General features: G+C 38.4%; 1 protein-coding gene across 1 annotated transcript in view; it reads right to left on the bottom strand.

Annotated features, from left to right (window-relative positions):
- Positions 1-20,043, bottom strand: part of CNTNAP5 (contactin associated protein-like 5) — a 193,692-nt gene that overhangs the window by 42,655 nt on the left and 130,994 nt on the right. Inside the window, exons 14-15 of the mRNA XM_009996233.1 lie at positions 7,690-7,846; positions 109-236 (exon numbers count right to left, since the gene is read on the bottom strand). Coding sequence (XP_009994535.1) covers positions 109-236; positions 7,690-7,846 — 285 coding nt within the window. The remainder of the gene's footprint in view (positions 1-108; positions 237-7,689; positions 7,847-20,043) is intronic.

The following is a 20,043-nucleotide window of genomic DNA, read 5'->3' as shown; positions in this document are numbered from 1 at the left end:
GGCGTTGTTGGCTTTTTTCTTTTAAACAACAACAAATAAAAAAACTACCAACCAAATGAAAAAGGGAACATTCTGTACCTATGGAAATTGAGAAGAGCTAGTACTCACTGTCTCCATAGCAACGCAAAGGGCCGATTTTCCAAGCAGCCTCAGAATTTGATCTGTTTGTGTCAGTGATCACTATCTGAGTAACAGGCAAATGGTCTTTGAAAGCAAGGAGGCCAGTATCATTTGTCCTGGATTATAATAAACAGAAAGAGACAGATTAACCACAGACAAAATCACCAGCCTTCCTTATGCAAGACAATATTTGAAAGTGCTTCCTTATAGATGAAAGGTCTGTTGCAGAATTACCTAGAAGACGTGTGACTGGTACACACTGCTTAAGGTACATATGTGCACATGTGTACTCTATGTTCACACACCCCTGAAGACATTGTATTTGGATACATGATGTTGCACTTTTAAAGTATGCAATTTAACTGTGCTTCAGCTGTGAATGTGAAGCCATGTCACAGTTCTGCCATTCTGCCTCCTGGGCATTAATGTTAAGCTGGGCTCTTCTAAATTTCCTCAGCAGGATGACTTTGATGTGGATCAGCTATATGTCCAACTTTGCATTTCTGTTAAGTTAGCTGAGAGAGATAAGGCATTTATGCTGTTTTGAGGCTTTATCCCAGCAGGAATAGGAGACATGATACCTGACACAGCACAGTGCTGGCAGGGGGCAGCTAAACACTCAGACACTACCTGATCGAGCTGCAAGATGGCTGGTACCCAACTGACTCAGCACACTGCAAAAATGGTTGCATTGGCAGAGTGAGTTTGCAGAGAATCAGCCCTGTGCATTATGTGCCTGTGGAAATTTCAGCAGCTGACATGCTGAAGGCTGATTTACTGCACTGTCCAAGGCAGTCTCCTGTTTGTACCAGCTGGGCTTATTCAACTGTGACCAACTTACACAGGGCTGCTAGAAAGGAAGAGAAGAGAAAGAAAGATTCCTAAAGCATTATTTCTTTGTTTCTTCTGTGAGTGTGCTGGGCAAATTATTGTCACCAAAATGCAGCATGGCTTTACCTGACAGCCCTCTGGGCACTAACTGGATTCAGTGGCTGTGACAGGTTATACAGCTGTGCATTCATCCCACCATACTTCAGGAACTAAACAGAGTCCCTCAGGCATCCAACCCTGACCTGACCAGAGCCAAACTGCCCTCTCAAGGTATTTTCACTATCGATTGATTAAAGAAGAGGGAAATGCTACTGTCTCTTATGTCTACAGTGATGAGTCTAGTCTTCTCCTAGCTCTTTTTCTTAGGGTTGAGGTCTACTGTGCATGTGGGCACATAAGCCAGGCAGATCTTCTGTCATGGAGCCAAATCTCAATAGTTTTGGAGAAATGGATCTCAACCTCTGCATGGCCCAGTAACCTGTGTGCAGGGTCTGAACTCAACTCACCTGTCTGGTCAGAGGTGAAAAGCTACATGCTGCACACAGGGATGGCAACAATGACCAGATCCAAAATGCCAGTAATCCCAAATTTACACCCACTGCTCTTTCAGGCAGGTACGACACAAAGTCTCGGAAACAGGTATCACTTTTTGATCAATACCACTGTCTGAGAGCCTCATATTTCAGGCAGGATCTCAGACTACCTATATGCTGCTTGTAACACCACCTTCCACAAAAGTACCTCTCATTATAGTTTCAGCTGTGGGAAGGGACACAGGACTTCAACAAACAAATAATAATCAGGGTGAACACTGTAGCTGTGCTTTGACACACAATCTCAGATGTTTGCTTGGCTAAGTGCTCTACTCTGATTAATGTTTAGAAAGTAGAGGGTGCACATTGATCTTTTTCTATAAAGGCTGCATACATTTAATTTCTTTTTCATTGTTTCTAATTGGATGTAACACGGTTAATTGTCTTATACTTCCAAGGGGAAAAGGAGAGGCACAACCCTAACATTTTTTTCTTGCTTCAGTGGGTGTTTGACATGCTGATAATTACAGACAAAGTGCAACAAGATGAAATTCCAAGGCACAAGACAGATTTATGCCTTCAATACAGATTTAGAAAGAAAAATGTAATGGATGAATCAAATATATATGGTCTCCAAATCACTTCACAAAAGCGTCTCAGCAGCATACTCATACAGCTCTTTGTACCAGTCTTTGAAAATTAGTGTAAATGCTCTTAACAGATGATGAAACAGTTGTCACAAAAGTTGAACTATTTGATAAGACATTTCAGTGCGTGAGAGAAAAAGAAGTAGGCAGAATGAGGGAAAGGCAGAAATATGCACAGAAAAAGGACATAAAATATGCAATGTACACATGAATAAGTAAGTTGGAACGTACATTTTAAAAATAATTTTAAAATATATCAACAAGTATCTAGGAAGGTTTCCTGCAAAATTATTTTCATTCAAAAAATAGTGCAGTCTTTTGACTAGCTATGATCAGCATTAAAATAAAAATCAGTATCTTCCTACAGCTACCACTGAAGATATCTAAAAAAAAAAAAATGAAATGGTGACATTTTAAAGATACCTGTTCCATATCTCCAAAAACTGCATTGCTTCTTACATATTCTGTTATATTGCATGATGTTCTTTTATATCGAATTTTATGACTCCAAGTTCTTACTAGTTATATGCCAGAGTGACAGAGAATTTTAGTAGCATAGCTCAACTATGAGAAAGAAAAATATTCTGGATCTAATAAAAATCTTCACTTCTACATTAATGCCTTGAAAACTCAATCAAGTTGCTCTTGAAACTCAAACAGCACGTTTTATTGATTTTTCTCTCACACATGGAAATAAAGACTTCTGTAAGGGTGCATATTCTCATACAAGCAGACACTGAAATAAAACCTGTCAGAAAAACATTCTGCCTTTCAGATAAAGTGTTAATGACAGGAACAACATAGCTATTCTTACAGTTTATTATTATGATTATTATTATTTCACAGTGGGAAATCAACTTTTTGGTGAAAAGTCAACACCAAAGATATTTTAGCTAAGAAAAGCAGAAAAGAGATCTGAAGACACTACACAAGCCCTCATGGGAGCTAAAGTTTGAGCATCTTAAATTCCTGGTATTCTTTAAGTTGAATATATTTCAGTCTCTTACAAAGCACCACAATTCCTCTTTACACGGTGAACTGTGACAGCCTCTCAAATATAGTGCACTGTGCCTCAGAGAGGAGCAAGAGAGCTTTGTGTACCCATACGATAATTTCCTGGAGGCACTGCTGTGGCACTACAAACACAAATATTCCAGAGTTTGGACAGAACACCCAATAATGCCCTTTAAATTAAATCACTGAAATATTTTTAGTTATGAGTATCAAAGGCAGTTGAATGTCAAGTATTTATTCATGTCTGAAGATTAATGTCTGTATCTAAGCAAAGGACTTCCTCAGTAAGCTGAGGCACATTACACATCAAGCAAATGCTCTATGTTTGGGGAGCAAAGGGTGAAGGAAAAAATGAAGAAAAAAAATTTTCAGCAATTTAAAGGTATTAGTGCAGCAACAGGGTACTTTAAGAAGCAGCACAGGTAGTCTCACCTGCTAATAATAAAAAACTATCTTGATGGTAACACTATGAGACTATTTTTCTTTTTCCTGGCTCCTAATAAAAGCATGCTTAATAAAAATCTCACTCTATGGTATCCTAATAGTGTGAGCCATCATAAATTGGTAATCTCTAGGTAGCTGTTCCCATATCTTTTTCTAACAGATGGTAGAGCAGTGGTGCCATTAAATATAATTTCTTCTCATTTGATCCCCTATTGGTATGTTTTCTTCTTAGACATTAATGAAAACTCTGGTGGGATCTGAGCCTTAGTAGCTCAGATATTCAGTACAGATTTTCATGAATACAATCCATTTGGGGAAAATAGTACTAACATCATCAGACGTCAATGAACTGCTTGAGGAATGGGCCAGTGAAATAGGATTCTGTCAGAAAAAGCTCTGAGCCCTGTGTGGGACATAGCATTAAAAATCTAAAGGAATACATTGTGATTGCTATCTTACCCATCATCTGCATCCAAAAATGCTTTAGTGGGTAAAATAATGTAGAGTCCTGCTAAAGAAAAAAACAGCAGCAGAAGGGGACAAACATAATAAATGAAGGTAAGATGCAGTGGATATATTTTCCTGAATTAAAGAGGTACAGAGAAAGAGTTTGATAATGATAGTAATGAACTGCTTCCTGACACATCAAGGGCCTGCTAGAGTCAGGTCTCTGCAGGCAGCTTTTCCAGGTTGTTGACAAATGCAGCCATGAAGGCAGATATCCAAGACAGCTCTGTACAGGCCAGGTCACTGCTGGCAGGGTTTGTGTATGAGCTCACAGGCTCTGCAGTGTTGCCTGCTCTGCTTCTGGGGGAATGGATTCAGTGTGGAATAGTGGCTGAGCAGACAAAACCTGTCAAGTCTGTGGGCTTGTCAGTGGCTGGGTTTCTCTGCCCTGCTCTCCTCAGCCCTTTCAGTTTTAGCATCCTGGCTCTGGCACAGCTTTGTGCAAATATAGCTTCCTTTGCTGCCATGGGGCTTTGCTCTTTCTCAGACAAGGCTGGATACATTCAATATATCTCTATGAGCCAAAGTGGGTCTGAAATATTAATATCCCCCCTCCCTTTTTTCCCTCCTCTTCTTTCCATGTCCTGTGGTTTCCTCATTGCTTGCAGTACTCCAAAGACATGGTAAAAAGGTGAATGCATGTTACTTTGGAAATGGGAAGACTCAAAGGCTTAACTCCACAGTGAAGAAGGCTGTTCTGGAAGACTTTCATTGCCAAGGCAAGGCAGCTTTGCTTGAGATGAAAGACAATCTGCTAGAGGAATTTAAGGATCCAAAGGATCTCTAGAATGGGCTGAAGATCATACAACCCTGTCTGCATTTCGGAAATGCTTTATTCTTTAGATCAGTTTAACACTTTTCCCCAATAATGCCTGCATCAGGAACGCACCTTCTGTTTGAAATAAGGCACATCATTTGAAATATAATTGCTTTGAAAGTAAGCGCTCCATTCTCCAACAAACATCAAGAAGATGCTTCACTAACTCCAGAAGGACTAACTTGGTGTCAAGTCAAGTAAGAGATCAGAGGTAGCAGCTGGCTCAGGTGTCTGCTTACATATAATTTAAAAGTCAGCATGCCCACAAATGCATCAAGTGCATCTTGTATTGTGCCAAACACCTGGCTCAGGACATTTTTATTGTAATTTTTTCTTGTTTTCCTTCCCCTTCCCTCCCCCCCCCCCAGCTCTAATTAAGTAGTAGCTTCTTCTGTACCCCAAGACTTATTCTAGGAAATCAGATCACAGCAAAATCCTAAGCCTTTCTCCTCTTCAGAATGACGCTCCAGCTATTCTGCTGAGTTTCTCCCTTGGAGCTGCAGTGAGCAGCCTGATTTATCGAAAAGGAGGAAAAATGATTTTCTGGTTTTCCACTCTGCAGCACCCATTTTATTTCATGCTAAGGAAAATAAATGCATCTACTGCTGTCTTGCTCCTTCCAGTATAATGTATAGCAGGTTAAAGTCACAGTTCAGATCTCAGCAGGTTTCAGATTCAAATGTTCATTACATATCAGGAGGTCAGTGTTCTAGCAGAGAAACACAAAAGTAATCTTTAAGAGGCATGAAATTTCTTGTGTTTAGAAACTCTTTGAAAAGGTCATGGGGTTTTTTTACCTTTTAAAAAGGCAACCTGCAATTTAGAATAGCACCGAGGTCCAAATTTCAAATGGATTAAAAATAAAACAGAACACCTGAACAACCAAACCAACAAACAGTAGGCAGTTTAGCTGAGGAAACCTGTATGCATATCCTGTTGTTATAATGAAATTAGGAGAAGCAAGTAGCTCTGTGAGCTGCCAAGCTAATGAAGCATGATTTCCAACATGTGTCTCCCATGAGGGTTTTCCAAAATCTAATAAAAGTGTAAGCTTCCTCAACTTCCTTCTTGTGACTTTAATTGGCTTTTCCCCCTCAGCCTGGCATAAATTTTCATAGAATGTGTAATTTCTAATACTTTGGAGATTTCTCCTTCTCTGCTGCCTGAAATGTATCTGCTTCTTCAAAATCACTGGGTGTGTGGGGGTTGAAATGGAGATAAACACCTATAGTATAACTCAAGTCATTTCCTTAGGAGACCCAGCTGAAACACAAAACTGCATTTAACTTTCACCTTGCATTGGTTTCTACAATCTACTGATGCACTGTCCTGCAATCTCAGAGTACAGCCCCCATAGTCTGCCAGTGTAATGCCCTGCTCTGCTCAAGCAGCAGCTCACTGAAAAGTGAAATGTGGATTATGAACACAGCCAAGCACCAGGAAAAGCAGACGCTTTTGATACTCATGTGCAAACCTCACCAAAGTGCTTCTGAGAATTAGAGAAAAGACAGATTAACATGCACAGCCAGGCCTTCCTATACAAATCAATACAAATTACATTCATAAACCAACATTTAAATAAAGATCTTCCTGAAGAAATCCCCTTACAGCTATAATTTTTGAAAGGGAATAGTGACTCCAGGGATATAAAAGGTCCAAGCCAATAATCACACTGTCTGAAAATCAAGCAACCAAAAAAGCTCAAGTACAGTGACAAGTAATTTCTGATTTTTTTTTTAATCTCAAGACCCCTTATGATTCTTGTCTACTCATTCTCTTCTAAGTGAACATTTCACTGGGGTGATTCGGATACCATTTCAAAGACAGTAGCTGATTACAGCAGGACATTTCTTGTCTGCTTCCACTACTCCTAATTTCTGAACTTCTCAAGCTTAAAATACCTTTTTATTTGAGAAAGGGAAGCAGCTCCTTTGACTGAGTGGTCCAGAAGGCAGAGAGGGTGAAGAAGAGTTTTCACATATATTTTCACAGTGTTTCAAACTGAACTTTCAACAACACTGAGCTGGCATTTCTGTCCTCTCCAACACAAGTACAGAATTAACTGGAAAGTTCACCAACTACTTCTCAGCTGCTGGAGAGTTTCTGAACGTGCAGACAATGGGAGAATGTTGTGAGGTGATCTTCACAAATTCATGCAGCACTAGGTCACAACAAAGGTCCAAACACAAGGAAGGCTTTCAATTTTTTATGCTGCAAATCTAAAACTTCCTAGGGGGAATGAAACCAAACCTACAGAAGCCAAAGGAAGTCTTTCCATTTACTTCAAAAAGTTTAGGAATCAATGTAAAAGAAAGTTAAGGAATATACAAATATGATGATTCATAAGAAAAATACAAATAATTTTGATAGCACAGATTTATTGTTCTTTAGCTGGCTGTACTTGAATTTTGCTGTCTGTGCCTGAATTTTTGCTCTGTATACCCATACGCAAACCTTCATACAATGCTCCAGTCGAATTAATGGAAATTTTTAAACAAATAAAATGACTGAATTTGGCCTTCAATAACAAAGATTTTTAGAAGACAACCCATCTCAGCCACCTGCTTTAGGCAGATACCTTGTCTTTGGTCCAAGTAAGAAATTTAAGGCAAAATCTGAAGTTTAAATTCTAGTTTTGACTTTCATTCTCATTTGAGAATACTCGATCCTCCAAAGATTCCTGAGTTGTGAATCAGGAAAAGATTTAAGCCATCTTCCCCTAGCTCTTATCCCCAGGTCTCACACAGACACTACAAATGCATGTTAAAATTATTACCATTCTTCTCTATCTGCGTCACAGTTGCAAAAGTATCTCATATCCAGACAACTTTCTTCAAGTCCACATGCACACTGTTGAATGCCCGGAAGAGATCCTCCCCAGTAAAGATGCTTTTCATTGGCATGGCCAAGCCACCAAACAAATGGCATTCCATCTGGATGAAAGGGAAAAGAGAAAAAGAAAGAGAAAAAGAACTTGATAAGCAAATTGGATTCTCCTGAGAATGAAAAAGAGAATGGAGGTGGACGTGTTAAATAACACTGAAGGAAAAGATGGGAACTACAGACAAAGCAGCAAACCATAAACTTTGCCCAAGTTCCATTTTATGGAATGCATGTTGAGAAAGCAACAGCTCTATGGTAATCCAGTTTGGTTTGAGGATTAGAAGTTTTCCCTGTAGCGTTCACATGCCATTCAACTACAAGAACCTTGGCATGTCTCCGCTGTGAACACTTCTGACATGTGAACCCAACACCACTGTCTGCACCAGCTGTGTCCAGTGTTTTTACGTGATGCTAGAGGGGAGATCTGATCACTGAAGGAGTTAGAAAACAATTATCCTGCCATGACTCACAGTGAACAATATCTTGAACCACCCAGTGCTGCCAAAGACCTCTTGAAAAGTCTACCCATTGTGAAGGAGACTATAGCTGTTAGACCAGGATTTTTTACCTTAAGACTCCTATATAAAGAGCAGAGATCTTCAGAAATAACACACAAACTGAGCTATTACTATGGGCTTAAAACAGTTCCCAGAACTAAGACCAAAGTTCTTACTTGTTTCTAAGGGAGCAGGACAAAGGATTTTATTGTGCTTGCCAAAGTTGAAATTCGCAAATGCAAAGCTCAATAAGATATTAAAACATCCTAGATTAAGGATTCAGGTAGGAGATAAATGGAGAAAAAGATTTCCCTAGTCGGGAATTAATTTGTCTGTATAGTTATTTTCTATTTACAGGAGCTTTAAGATCTATGTATTTATATAAACAAAGATAGTTTTTTGTTTAAATTTCATAATCCATTATCCATCAAGAATGAAACATTAATAGTCAGATACAGTAAGCAGATTCAGATGTAATAAAATCCATGGATTAACATTTTGCTAAGACTGCCTTTGTCTTCCAGCTCAGAGAACTTTTTCATTGACTTCTTAATCCTTAAATCAAGAAATGCAATCAGTTATACATACAGGTAGATGGCAAAATTTAGCAAAATTGACATACCAAGACTTTTTGATCAAAGGCCTGCAAAAAATAAACTGCACTGCTAATGTAGAAAAATGTATCAATTCATTCTTCTGCTTTACTAACATTATTAGTAGGGAGTAGTCCTCATTATACAAAGCAAGAAAGTCTAAAATATGAAATGCAATCAAGGTTAACTGTAGAGTGTGGGGACTAATTAAAATGAGTTTTAGAATCACTTGGCAAAATTAATTCATATTTGTTTTCTTTCTATGCTTAGACTGCTGAACTGTAAATTCATGAAAAAGGGAAAATAAAAATAGGAAGAGTAACTCCATTCTCGTGATACCAACAATTAAGACATGACGAGTTTGACCAATACCCAGTGGTACTCATTAGAAAAACACAATTCAAGAACATCTTAGGATTCATCTTACAAAAATATGCACACTCATTTTAGGTCTCATATTACTGTCAACCCATTTTTGTGGGGGTATTTTGTCTTTTCAGCTGATTTTCTTGCAGAAGTCGGTTGCCACAGCCAGTGAAACAGGTCTACACTGTATTACTGGGAAATTACTTGACAAAGCTTGGAATAGTAATGTTAATTGAATAAAAGGGTAATTTGTCTAGGAGTTGAAATAGATATTATACAGAAATGCTTAATCTAATTTTAAAAGTACCCATTCTGGAAAAAAACATTTAGATAAAGATAAACCCTTCAGACCATCAGCAAATAACGGTGTTCATTATTCAGTTTCAACCTCTGTCAGACTCTTTGGGCAGGAATCATTATCTACTTACACATAACAGTGAAATAAGCCATAATTCACAGGAATTAAGAATGAGTAGTTTTCTGATGTCTTTTTTACATCTGTTGTTATTTGTTTTATCCAGCAATACCAAACAAACACATACACATTCAGATTTATGATATAGACTGGGGAAGTGGTAAAAGTGACACAGTTTGAGTCATTTACAACCAAATTAAATACAGTACAAAAAAAATAGTGCATTCAACATTATAAGGAACAATCTTAGATTGCCCAGGGAACAAACTATTAAAAAAGTGTCTTTTCAAAAATTCTATTCATTAGGCAGACTACTGCCTCCCTTTACTCAAGATGAGTAAAATTTTCTTCCTAACTAGTCCCTTAGAAATCAATTGTAATATTAAGGAAAATTATGTCCTGATTCTTCAAAATTCTTTTTCCACTTGCTTAATTTTTAACACATGAGAAATCACAGAGCTATTCAGCAAAGCTCTTAAACCTAAGGTACTTAAGCAACATCCAAAGTGTTTAAGAATTGCTGAAACATACATTTTATGATGTATACCTGTAATGCTGAATTCATGTAATATTTCACTAGCAATGCCAATCAATCTGCCCCTGAGTTCTTTACAGAAAGTTTACACCACAATATCTTGGCAGAGCTGGAGGGTACCTTGCATTGAGTTTGGCCAACTAGTGTATTTAAGATTCTCTCTTTTAAGCCTGTAGCTTTGTTGCCACATTTTCATTTCTGTAATCCTGGTATTATCATTTTTTCAATGTATTATCAATTATCCACCACCACAGAATTCTTTTATTTCTTTCCTGTGGTGAAGCCACAAGCTAAATCAATGACGTTCATCAAGGATTTAACATGGGACAATAAGCTTAATTGTTACATAGGTCAGTAGAATTCCACTTTAAAATTTGCAAGCTAAAAATCAATTAAATAAAAAGTGCTATTAATTATTCCTTTGTGCTTACATTGTATCTATTAACACATTATTCTGTTAAAAAGGTAGTCAAAGGCCTAATGAAAAAAAGTATTATTGCCTATGCATTTTTGTCTATTTAGAACAGGAAAAAAAAATATCCACTATAATAAATTTAGTAAGATTGTCTTTGAACTACATAATACAGTTTTGAAGAATGTGTGAAAAAAATCCCAAAGCAAGCAAAACAAGTAAGCCCTAAGTGTCTGAATTCACCAGTAAAAATAGTGAAAAATATTTATTGGATAAAAGAAATGAGCAGACAGCATTTTGCATCAAACCAAGTACTGCTGCTCCTTCACACTGCCCGGCACAGGCTGCAAAAAGCAAGGTTGGCACAGGTCTTCTGAAAGGAAGAGTAAGGAGTCTTATCTTCAGTTGATCATTTTGATGTTTCCCTCTACTTGTCTCCACAGGCTGGTCCTCTGTAGTCTATTGGGCTATTCAACAGCTACTGCATGTATGCATTTGAATATCCAAGGAAGACCTTGGAAACCCTGGCATATACAATACTAAAATATGTGGGTAGGAACTCAGTTTTTCTCCATCCAGCAAGGCACAGAGAGCAAGCTCCTTTCAGATGTCAGTTCTTCAGCAGAATTCCAGCACCTGCTCTATCAACGCATTTAACTAAACTATTCGTTGCTAGTTCTCTGTAGGAAATCTGTTTCTGCAGAAGCAAGGCTGGCACAGACTGCACCATTCACAAGCACAGAGGCTGAGGACTATCAAGAGAATAGCAGACACACACAGGTTGCTTCCAGTGATCCTTAGAAGGAGATGCAGATTGAGATCAAATTCACCTGCAATGCATATCTGGCTCTTCTAATGACAAGAACGGCTGAACACGTATTCAGTGTTCCTCTACCAGCTTACAAGAATATGTCTGTCCTCTTAAATCTTCCTTGTACTGACAGTTCTGTCATTTCTGTATTAGAAGGCACTGACAGTGCCAGCAATACAACTTATTTTTAAAGGTTTCAGGCTGGCTCGTCTACTAAATGGCAGAGGATTCTTCCAAAATTATTTGTACAGGCATTCAGAAGCTGGAGGAGGGGGAAGAAGCAGTGTATTCCAACAGCATTTAGGACTAAATTGCTGTGGATATAAATCCCAAGCAACTCGTGTGGCCTCAGTTTATCTTAGATAGGCAGAAACTCTTAGCATTACCTGTTATGCTTATACAGCATAGGTTAAAAAAAAGCCATACATTTTTAACAGTGTTATATTTAAAATATTTGTCAATCTTCGCATGCATCATTTACCAGGTGGTTCTTGTTACAGCAACAAAAAAAAAAAACTCAACAAAATATAAGAAGATAAACCACATCCCTTCTTAAACTCTTGTGCTGTATGAATCTAAATTCTGACCCAAGTAGTTACAAAACTCTAGCACAGGCAAGGCTTTTGGAGTGCCCAGGTTAGCGAAACAGGTCAGTGAAAGGTTCTTCCCACTACTAAAGCAAGTCAATTTATTTGTATCTGCCTGTTGAAACACTGAAACCATGTTGCATTGAAAAAAACTTCCTCTTCTCAGGCTCCACATTGTTTTTTCTCCAAAATCAAACTCATTTAAGCAGAACTGAATTTGTTAAATCTTGTATCTGTACAGCTTACTCATGGAAACATAGATTATTACACTTTATGCTGTTTTCTCTTAAAAGGTAAGATTCACATATCAAGAAATAGTGAAAACTGGGAAAATACTGATCATAGAATTGCACAAAGCAATCAAGGCCAATTATTTGCTACTGCAATCAAAAACTTAAAATATCCATTTGTGCTAAGCTCTTCGACAACATAAAATTCTGCAAATGGCTCACCTAACACATTGAACATTGTGTGAAACAAGCAGTTAGCAGATTTATATGTATATATATATATATATACACAAATGCATATGAGGCAATTTCCATCTGAATAACTGAATCCAGAGGCCATTCCAGAGGACACACTATGATATCAGCTAATGCACTTTTAAAAAGCTCTTGAAAAAAATGAGAAAAGGGCAAGACAGTGAGAACAAGGGAAAACTGTGACTTTGTATTTTTTTAAGAGTTTATCAACGTCTTGTTTTCCTGTGCTTGTTTTTTTTTATCTCACAATGTTTCCTCCAGCCTTTTTTATCAGAATTCTAAACATTGACTTGAAGTAAAATAAAATTATTCTCCTTCAGCCTTTTCAACAGGAAAAAACCTCACAGTTTTGATACATCAAAGAAAAAAGTGTTGATAATAATTCTGGACAAAGTTATGGACAAATTGTGGAAATACTCCATATTTAGTGGATAACACAAAATTAATATATTCTTAGAAGCTGTTTGTTCAGTGGCCTGTGGTGTTAATAACTCAAAATCTGTATTGGTTTAAATGACAGCTCACACCTCTGGAAGAACACACTGTACTCCCAATGAGGCTCTGCCCCAGCCAGAGGGAAGCAACACGCACCCCCCAGGGTTGCAGGCTCTCTGTGCTTTACAAACTAAATTGTTTTCTTCTCAAGGTCAGGTTATCTTGAAAAAAATTAATATATGTAGTATGAACCAGGGAAAAAATCAGAATGCCCAGTGCCATGGTGACATAATTCACCACGTGAGCCACCAGGCTGTCCAGTTGTTTCTTTTACAATGCTACTCTGCTCTCATGTGGGCACACACCTGTTAGTATGCCTGGTTCTTCTCTTTTCAGTAACGCCGTAATGACCATCTAGCCCTTACCCCCTTGTACTCATAATCTTCCCCATGGCAATTGTGCAATTCAATTTTATTGTGCTTTTCTCAAAACTGTAAATTCACATCCTACTGCCTTAATTTTCAGAGATGACAAACATGACTGTGCTGAAAATCATGGATGCAGCAAGACAGATGTCACTCTGTGCTAAACAGCGATGGTGCCAGCCCGTGTTACTAAGATTCATACTGATTTTGATTTCAATTTCTTGTCAGATCTTGTAACCCTTATTCAGAGCCTCGTCAATGTTTCTGCTGAAGGCCAAAGAAGGCTACAAATATTAAGAATACTTGCATTCTCCTCTGCCAGCTCAGACTGGGTTGTTTACTCAATAAATTTCTGGCCAAGTGACAAGTTTCCTGAACAATGCAAATGGGACTCCAGCCAGCAACAGAAACTATGGGAACAGCTGAAGGCATGCAGGTTAGGAAGAAAAAGCAACAACAGCAAATACCAAAAATGCAGAGATTACAGCTTTTAGGGACAAATGACAAAACAGAGAATGTATCAGCTTTGAAACTTCTAGAGTTTTGCCAAAGACAGACTGGATATCCTAAAATAATTATCTTATTTCCTTAGACAGATCATATACTCTTCCTCAGAGTTTTATTTCTAAATTTGTTGACAATGGATGTTAAACGGCTATAGTGTAAGGAGAAACCACTGAACTAATACACCTTGTAAGCTACTGTAAGATGAGAGCAGTTGTTTATCACAGCAGTTTCTGTCTTGAATGCTATTTATGTTTTCATAGAGGAAAGCAATTTCAGAGCCTAGCAATAATATTGGAGTGGACAGAGGGGAATACTTGAAGCATCAAAGACAATGAATGGTGCATCAAACCTTAAACCGATGAATTCACCACATGAAAAATTAGTTTTCAACTATATTCATGAAGACGTTGAAGTGAAATAAGAGCTTTTACAGAACTGTAAAAACTACATTATGAGCAACTGTCCCAGGAAGGATTGCCAGGATGGAACACTTAACTGCTCATTCATTCACTATGATTTTCCAGGGATCAAAAAGGGACTAATCCATCAACTTGTACAAATGCATTTAGGTCCAGCAAAATCAGGGTGGTCATGCTGATTTGCAGACACTGAGTTTTATGTTCACAGGAGGACAGAATGGTTGAGGCTGGAGGGGAGCTCTGGAGACTGTCTAGTCCAGCCCCCAACTTCAGGCTGTTCTGAAACAGATTTGGGTTGTAAGAATTCCTTAGACAAACTCAGTGGCTGTCACTGATACATAAGAGCACCATCTGCACATATGCAGTGACTGAAATAAAGGTGTGAAGGATCTATTTTTAAATAGGATAGAAAAGGAAAATTAATTATATATTTGATCCATTTACTCATGCAGGAACAATTAAGCTCTTGGGATAGGGCATGGGTAATGAGGAACAGAGAGACCCTACCTGCAGCACTTTGCACCTCATGCACTCAATGTGGTGCAACAGTGGAGCTGTACAGCAAAGCCCCCAGCTCTGCACAGCTCCCAAACTCAGGTTCTCCTGCCAGCCTGAGCACTGCATCAAGAAAATACACAAAAACCTGGGTCTACAGCCTGGCCTAATGGAAGTCTGGAAGCCAGGGCACAACTCAGAGCCACAGGTCAACTGGAGTAACATGGAGTGGAATTAATGCAAGGTTTAATAGAATTCTTGCAGGAACTTGTGGAAGGTTTGTTGGATCATGCCCACAGCAAAACGCAATTTGATAGACTAGAAAAAGAAAATAGATAAAATGGGGACATTTGGGACATTTAATAGGAGACTGGATAAGTTACAGAAGAACATGCTGTGGAAGGCAATCTTTGCTCAGTCCCTTGGGAGAAACTACATACGCTAATAACAGTTCTTCTCCCCCTCATTTTATTTTGAAAAGTGACTAAAAATGGAATTATCTTACTCAACAGAACTCTTTCCTGTGTATGTATTTTTACCTACCAGTATTAATAATGAGAAAAGTATCCTTATTATTACTTTTTTCCCCCTCCTGTTCACATTACACCAATATAGTCACTAGTGACTGAAATAGACTGTCTTCTGATTCCACAGCTCACCACAAAAGACAGATTAATTTTCTTCCCATTGTATTCGCAATGACAGCTTCAAGGAATAATACAAACTAGATATGGGTAGAGAGAATCTTTATGAGCAATATTGATTCACAAAGCAATGAGAACACACCTTGACTTTCAGCTCTCAGGTTAATACAGCATGGCTGACAGTTGCAGAATAACATCTATTTACATGGAGTAAACCTGATCAGAAAGTCATTGGGACAATGTCATTTACACAGAGTGCCTTTTTGAAGGGTAACCATTAACTTGTTCCTGCAAGTTAGCCTGGAGAAGAGAAGGCTCCGGGGAGACCTTATAGTGACCTTTCAGTACCTGAAGAGGCTACAGGAAAGCTTGGGAGGGTAGTGATAGGATAAGGGTTAATGGTTTTTAAACAGAAATAGGGGAGATTCAGGTTAGACATCAGGAGAAAATTCTTCACCATGAACCTCCCTGAAGGTATTTAAGGCCAGGCTGGATGAGGCTTTGTGCATCCTGGTCTAGTGGGAGGTGTCCCTGCTCATAACAGAGAGGTTGGAACCTGATGATCTTTAAGGTTCCTTCCAACCTTGACCATTCTACGATTCTATCATTCTGTGAAGTGGCTGATAATAACTACTGAATTTCATGGCTTAAAGTGATCTTGGAGAAATCAGAATATATCATCAGTAAACATGCTGAATTTCTAAACTGGAGTAAAAAGAGAAAAACAGTACTAATACAAAATAAATTAAAAGAGGTAATAATATATTACTAATCACTTTGACACTGCAATTCCTAATTAAATACATTAGGGGATTTTCTTCAAACTGATTATAGCACTCAGATACTGTTGGGATTGTGCTTCTGTTTTGGCAAGAAACCTTCAAAAAATGAGATGTAAAATTAATTGGGCAAATGAGCATATTTTGTAAGAGGAATCCAGTATTGTTCCAATCAGCTTTATATAAAAAGTCAGAGTTTGTGTTTGATTTTATTGTATATTTGGTTTTGTTAGTTTGCTTTTTGGTTTTGCTTTTTCTTCCATCTTGTTTTTGGTGTTTTTTTTAAAGAAAAAAAGCAGTAAAATTCTGCTAAACAGCTGAAAATGTCCCTGTGCAGAGTATGCAATATATTTGGTGCACTCAAAAGACAAGTATTGTAAACAACCAAAAAAGAAAACCAACACCCAGAAAAGAGTTTAGAGAATAATCCAGACACATTTCTGAGTCTTATTCTAATTATGAGCCAACAAGGTAACCTGGACAAACCATGTTTGGTTTCCTTAAAGTCCATGCTTTTAGCCTTTCCTCCTGGTCTCTGCTGTCACTTTCCTACTGTACCGAAATCTCACAGGGTCAGTGAAACTGGATTCTTTTTTTTTTTTTTCTCCCAAAGCATGTCAGTCAGCAATTCAGTTGTACTTACAAAGATCACAGCAGCACCCATCTGGATGTCCACCACAGCACTGGAAAAAGTCCAGTTTTAAGCATTTGACAAAAAAACTTCATCAAACTGCATTCCTGTGTCTCTGAGAGGCCACAAGCATTACTCCAACTCATTAAACTTCTTTATAGTCCAATGTGTTACAACACATTACAGAGCAATGGTAAATAAATAACTGCTGATTTGATGCTGTTTTCAACTGCTGAGCAATTCTGCTTTCCTCAATGTTACAATTAATGTCAGCAGTTAATGCCTTAAGTGGTGGAATTGGAAACTTGACTACGATAAACAAATGCAGTCAAGTTTCAACTTAAGGATATACCCAAACTGCAGCATAGCATTGGTTCAGCTGTCCCTGTCTCAGGCTGCAATTACAGTTCTGCTGGTCAGAGCAGCAGAGGTGTCATTTGTCATCTTAAGGAAGGCTGGAGTGCTGTGAAATTGGGCACTTTGGAAAAATGCAGCTGTAGCAGAACATATGTATAGGCAAGACCATGAAATGAACTGGCTCCAAGCCAGCATGTAAGGAGAAAAACAAGAGAATATAAATGAAAAAAATCACAGAATACTGGACTCAGAAGATGCTCCTATTGATACACCCTGACCAGCTTTAAAGGTCAGGATGACAACAATCTGTCTTCTTTGTGGAACAGCTTCATCAATTTGCAGCTCTTTTTTCTTCACCCTGTTAGCAATGAATTTACATCTTCTAACAGATCTTCTGTTTACTTTCTGCTATTTAATTGGTCTCAGATTCCTCTGTAGCTCTTTATACAGCTGTTGCAAACAGAAGGACATATACATGAGTGTGTATATACATTCATGTACAGACTATACGTGATAGAATATTAACTACTCAACTATGGTCCGTAGCTCTACTGTCACTAGCAGAGATCATTATTCAGCTTAAGAGACATTTTTTTGCTCCTGGAGCAGAAGGAAGAACTCAGCTGTAGCTTTACCACTGCAGTGAATACTGGAATAGGCAGGGGCTGCAGAAGAACTACAACTATGAAACCACTAGAAGCCACCAGTCCTTCTTTTTCCAAATGCTGAGCAGAACCACGTGGAGATACAGACTCTTCCCCCAGCCACACGTGCTCACACACCACAGAGTAGGGCTGGGCATTTTTGCAGCTCTGGGAAATGTATCAGCATAACCCCACTATGAAGGAGGCAGCCACAATGCTTAATTGTTTTCAGAGGCAGCACTCCCCACATTCTGGGTAACATCCGGGCATCTTATCCCAATCCTACAGAAGATGTTCTGACCTTGTTCATCGATTTCTTGGAAGCACTCGAGTACAGCTCTTGACTCTTGTAATATCTCTAGCTGCCAAATCACTTGTGAGGATCATACAGTCTGCAATGAGCATATCAAATACTTTTTCTCATTCTTTCCTCCCATGGAACATTCAGTCAACAAGATTGCAGTCCTTATTTTCAGAGTAATTAATCTTGTGTTCATTTCATCTAATTTTTAGTACTTAAGTGAGATCACTACACTTATGTGCCTTTTGTATTTAATGGTGAAAGAAAGAACCACCATTGGAGCCATTCAATCAACCTACAAGCTTCATGAAATAGAACTTAAGATCTTTAAGCACAATGTAGCTGTCAACCATAGGACTATCATCACAGCTAATGAAAGATACACTTCTCTTGTGGGCTGCATCAAGGCTGTGAATCAAAATCCCACCAGATCATCACATACGTCACCATCTTTCCTTCCAACAGGGAGGCTCCTTAATTGAATTTACCTTCCTTAACAAAAGTATAACCTACTACGAATCCTCTCTGCTGCTGTTTTGGAGAGATGTAGGTACCTCGCTCATGTAGAGTTGTTTGGGCAGAAACAACAAAACAGAGGCAGGTAAGTCTCTCTAAGACTGATGTAGGATTTTGGCAAGTTATACATTAATATTTGTCATTTAGAGTTCCCCAACAGCTCTGTAATGGGGCTTGGTCACTTCCATTTAACTGTATACATCATTCACCTGCTTTCTTTTCAAGACACAGAGCCCTAGGGGGCCAGGGCTCAGAGGAAACAAAGTCTGGACAAGACCACACCCAAGACTTGTATTTTAGAGCCCAGTCTCAGATTGGACAAAATGGGAAACCCCGAGGGGCAAGCTTGTTTTAAAAATAAACAAGTGCCCCTCCTTCCTGCCTCTTAGCCTGTACATATGCCTGCACGCACACATACAGCTCCGTAACTGAGCTTTCCCACTCAGCTTTACAATACAGATTTAATAAATAAAAGTTACACATTTATGGCTGTATTATACTCAGAAGGATTATACTTTCTCCTCTCATCTGAAGAGCAGAACAAATGCAAAGGCAAACATAACTCTGATGTATGCTTCATTACAGAACAGACTGCAGAAATAATCAGCAATATGCAACCTCTTGTAAAGAAAAGTGACAACTTTCTCCCTCTCCCCTCATCACAGTATTGCTGGTTTTTCTTCTCTCACCCTCAGACAAATGACATTTAGTAATTTTGACACTGTGCTGAGTCTATTCTTCTACTCACATGCAACTGGTCAAGACAGTGGTGTTCCCCAGAGAAACAGGTAAGATGTGGCTGTATCAGGCTGTAAATTCAGATATAGAAAACTCAAGAAAGAAGCCACCCCCTAATACAGGAAGACATGTATTTGCCTGAATTTGGCTTTTTTCTCCTTCACATTGTGAGTAAAGATTTTAACTGTACAGCTTTAGTCTTAAATAAAATATATAAATTACTCCTAAACAGCTGGCCTACTTAACACTACTATGTAAACATCTGTTCACATTCATGCATGCAAATAAGTACATCAGCTAGCAAGTCTCTTAGGCTCAAATTAGTCTTTATCAAGTCCTCCCAGAAACCACTGGGGTGGAGGCCAACAACTGTGTAAATGGGAAGGGAAAGGGAATTCTTAAGCTTTTTTTTTAAAATTGATCCTTGGAGAAAAGATGGATGATGAAGAATACCAAATAAATAAACTCCCATGCTTTCTATTTTTCAATATGTTTGCTTAACAGAAGTTATCTTGTCCTGTCTCTTTGTGGTGGTTTCCTAATTCATCATGTATGTTAGCAGCTCGTTATATGAATGGATGTTCTGTCAAATTTTTATTCCCCTTTATTCAGACCATCTCTTAGAAGTGCCAGGGATCCCAAGCCTGCTCCTGCT

Source organism: Chaetura pelagica, unplaced genomic scaffold (genome assembly GCF_000747805.2).
Source record: "Chaetura pelagica isolate M959 unplaced genomic scaffold, ChaPel_1.0 scaffold3, whole genome shotgun sequence".
Taxonomy (NCBI): domain Eukaryota; kingdom Metazoa; phylum Chordata; class Aves; order Apodiformes; family Apodidae; genus Chaetura; species Chaetura pelagica.
This window is presented reverse-complemented; position numbering and strand designations above follow the sequence as displayed.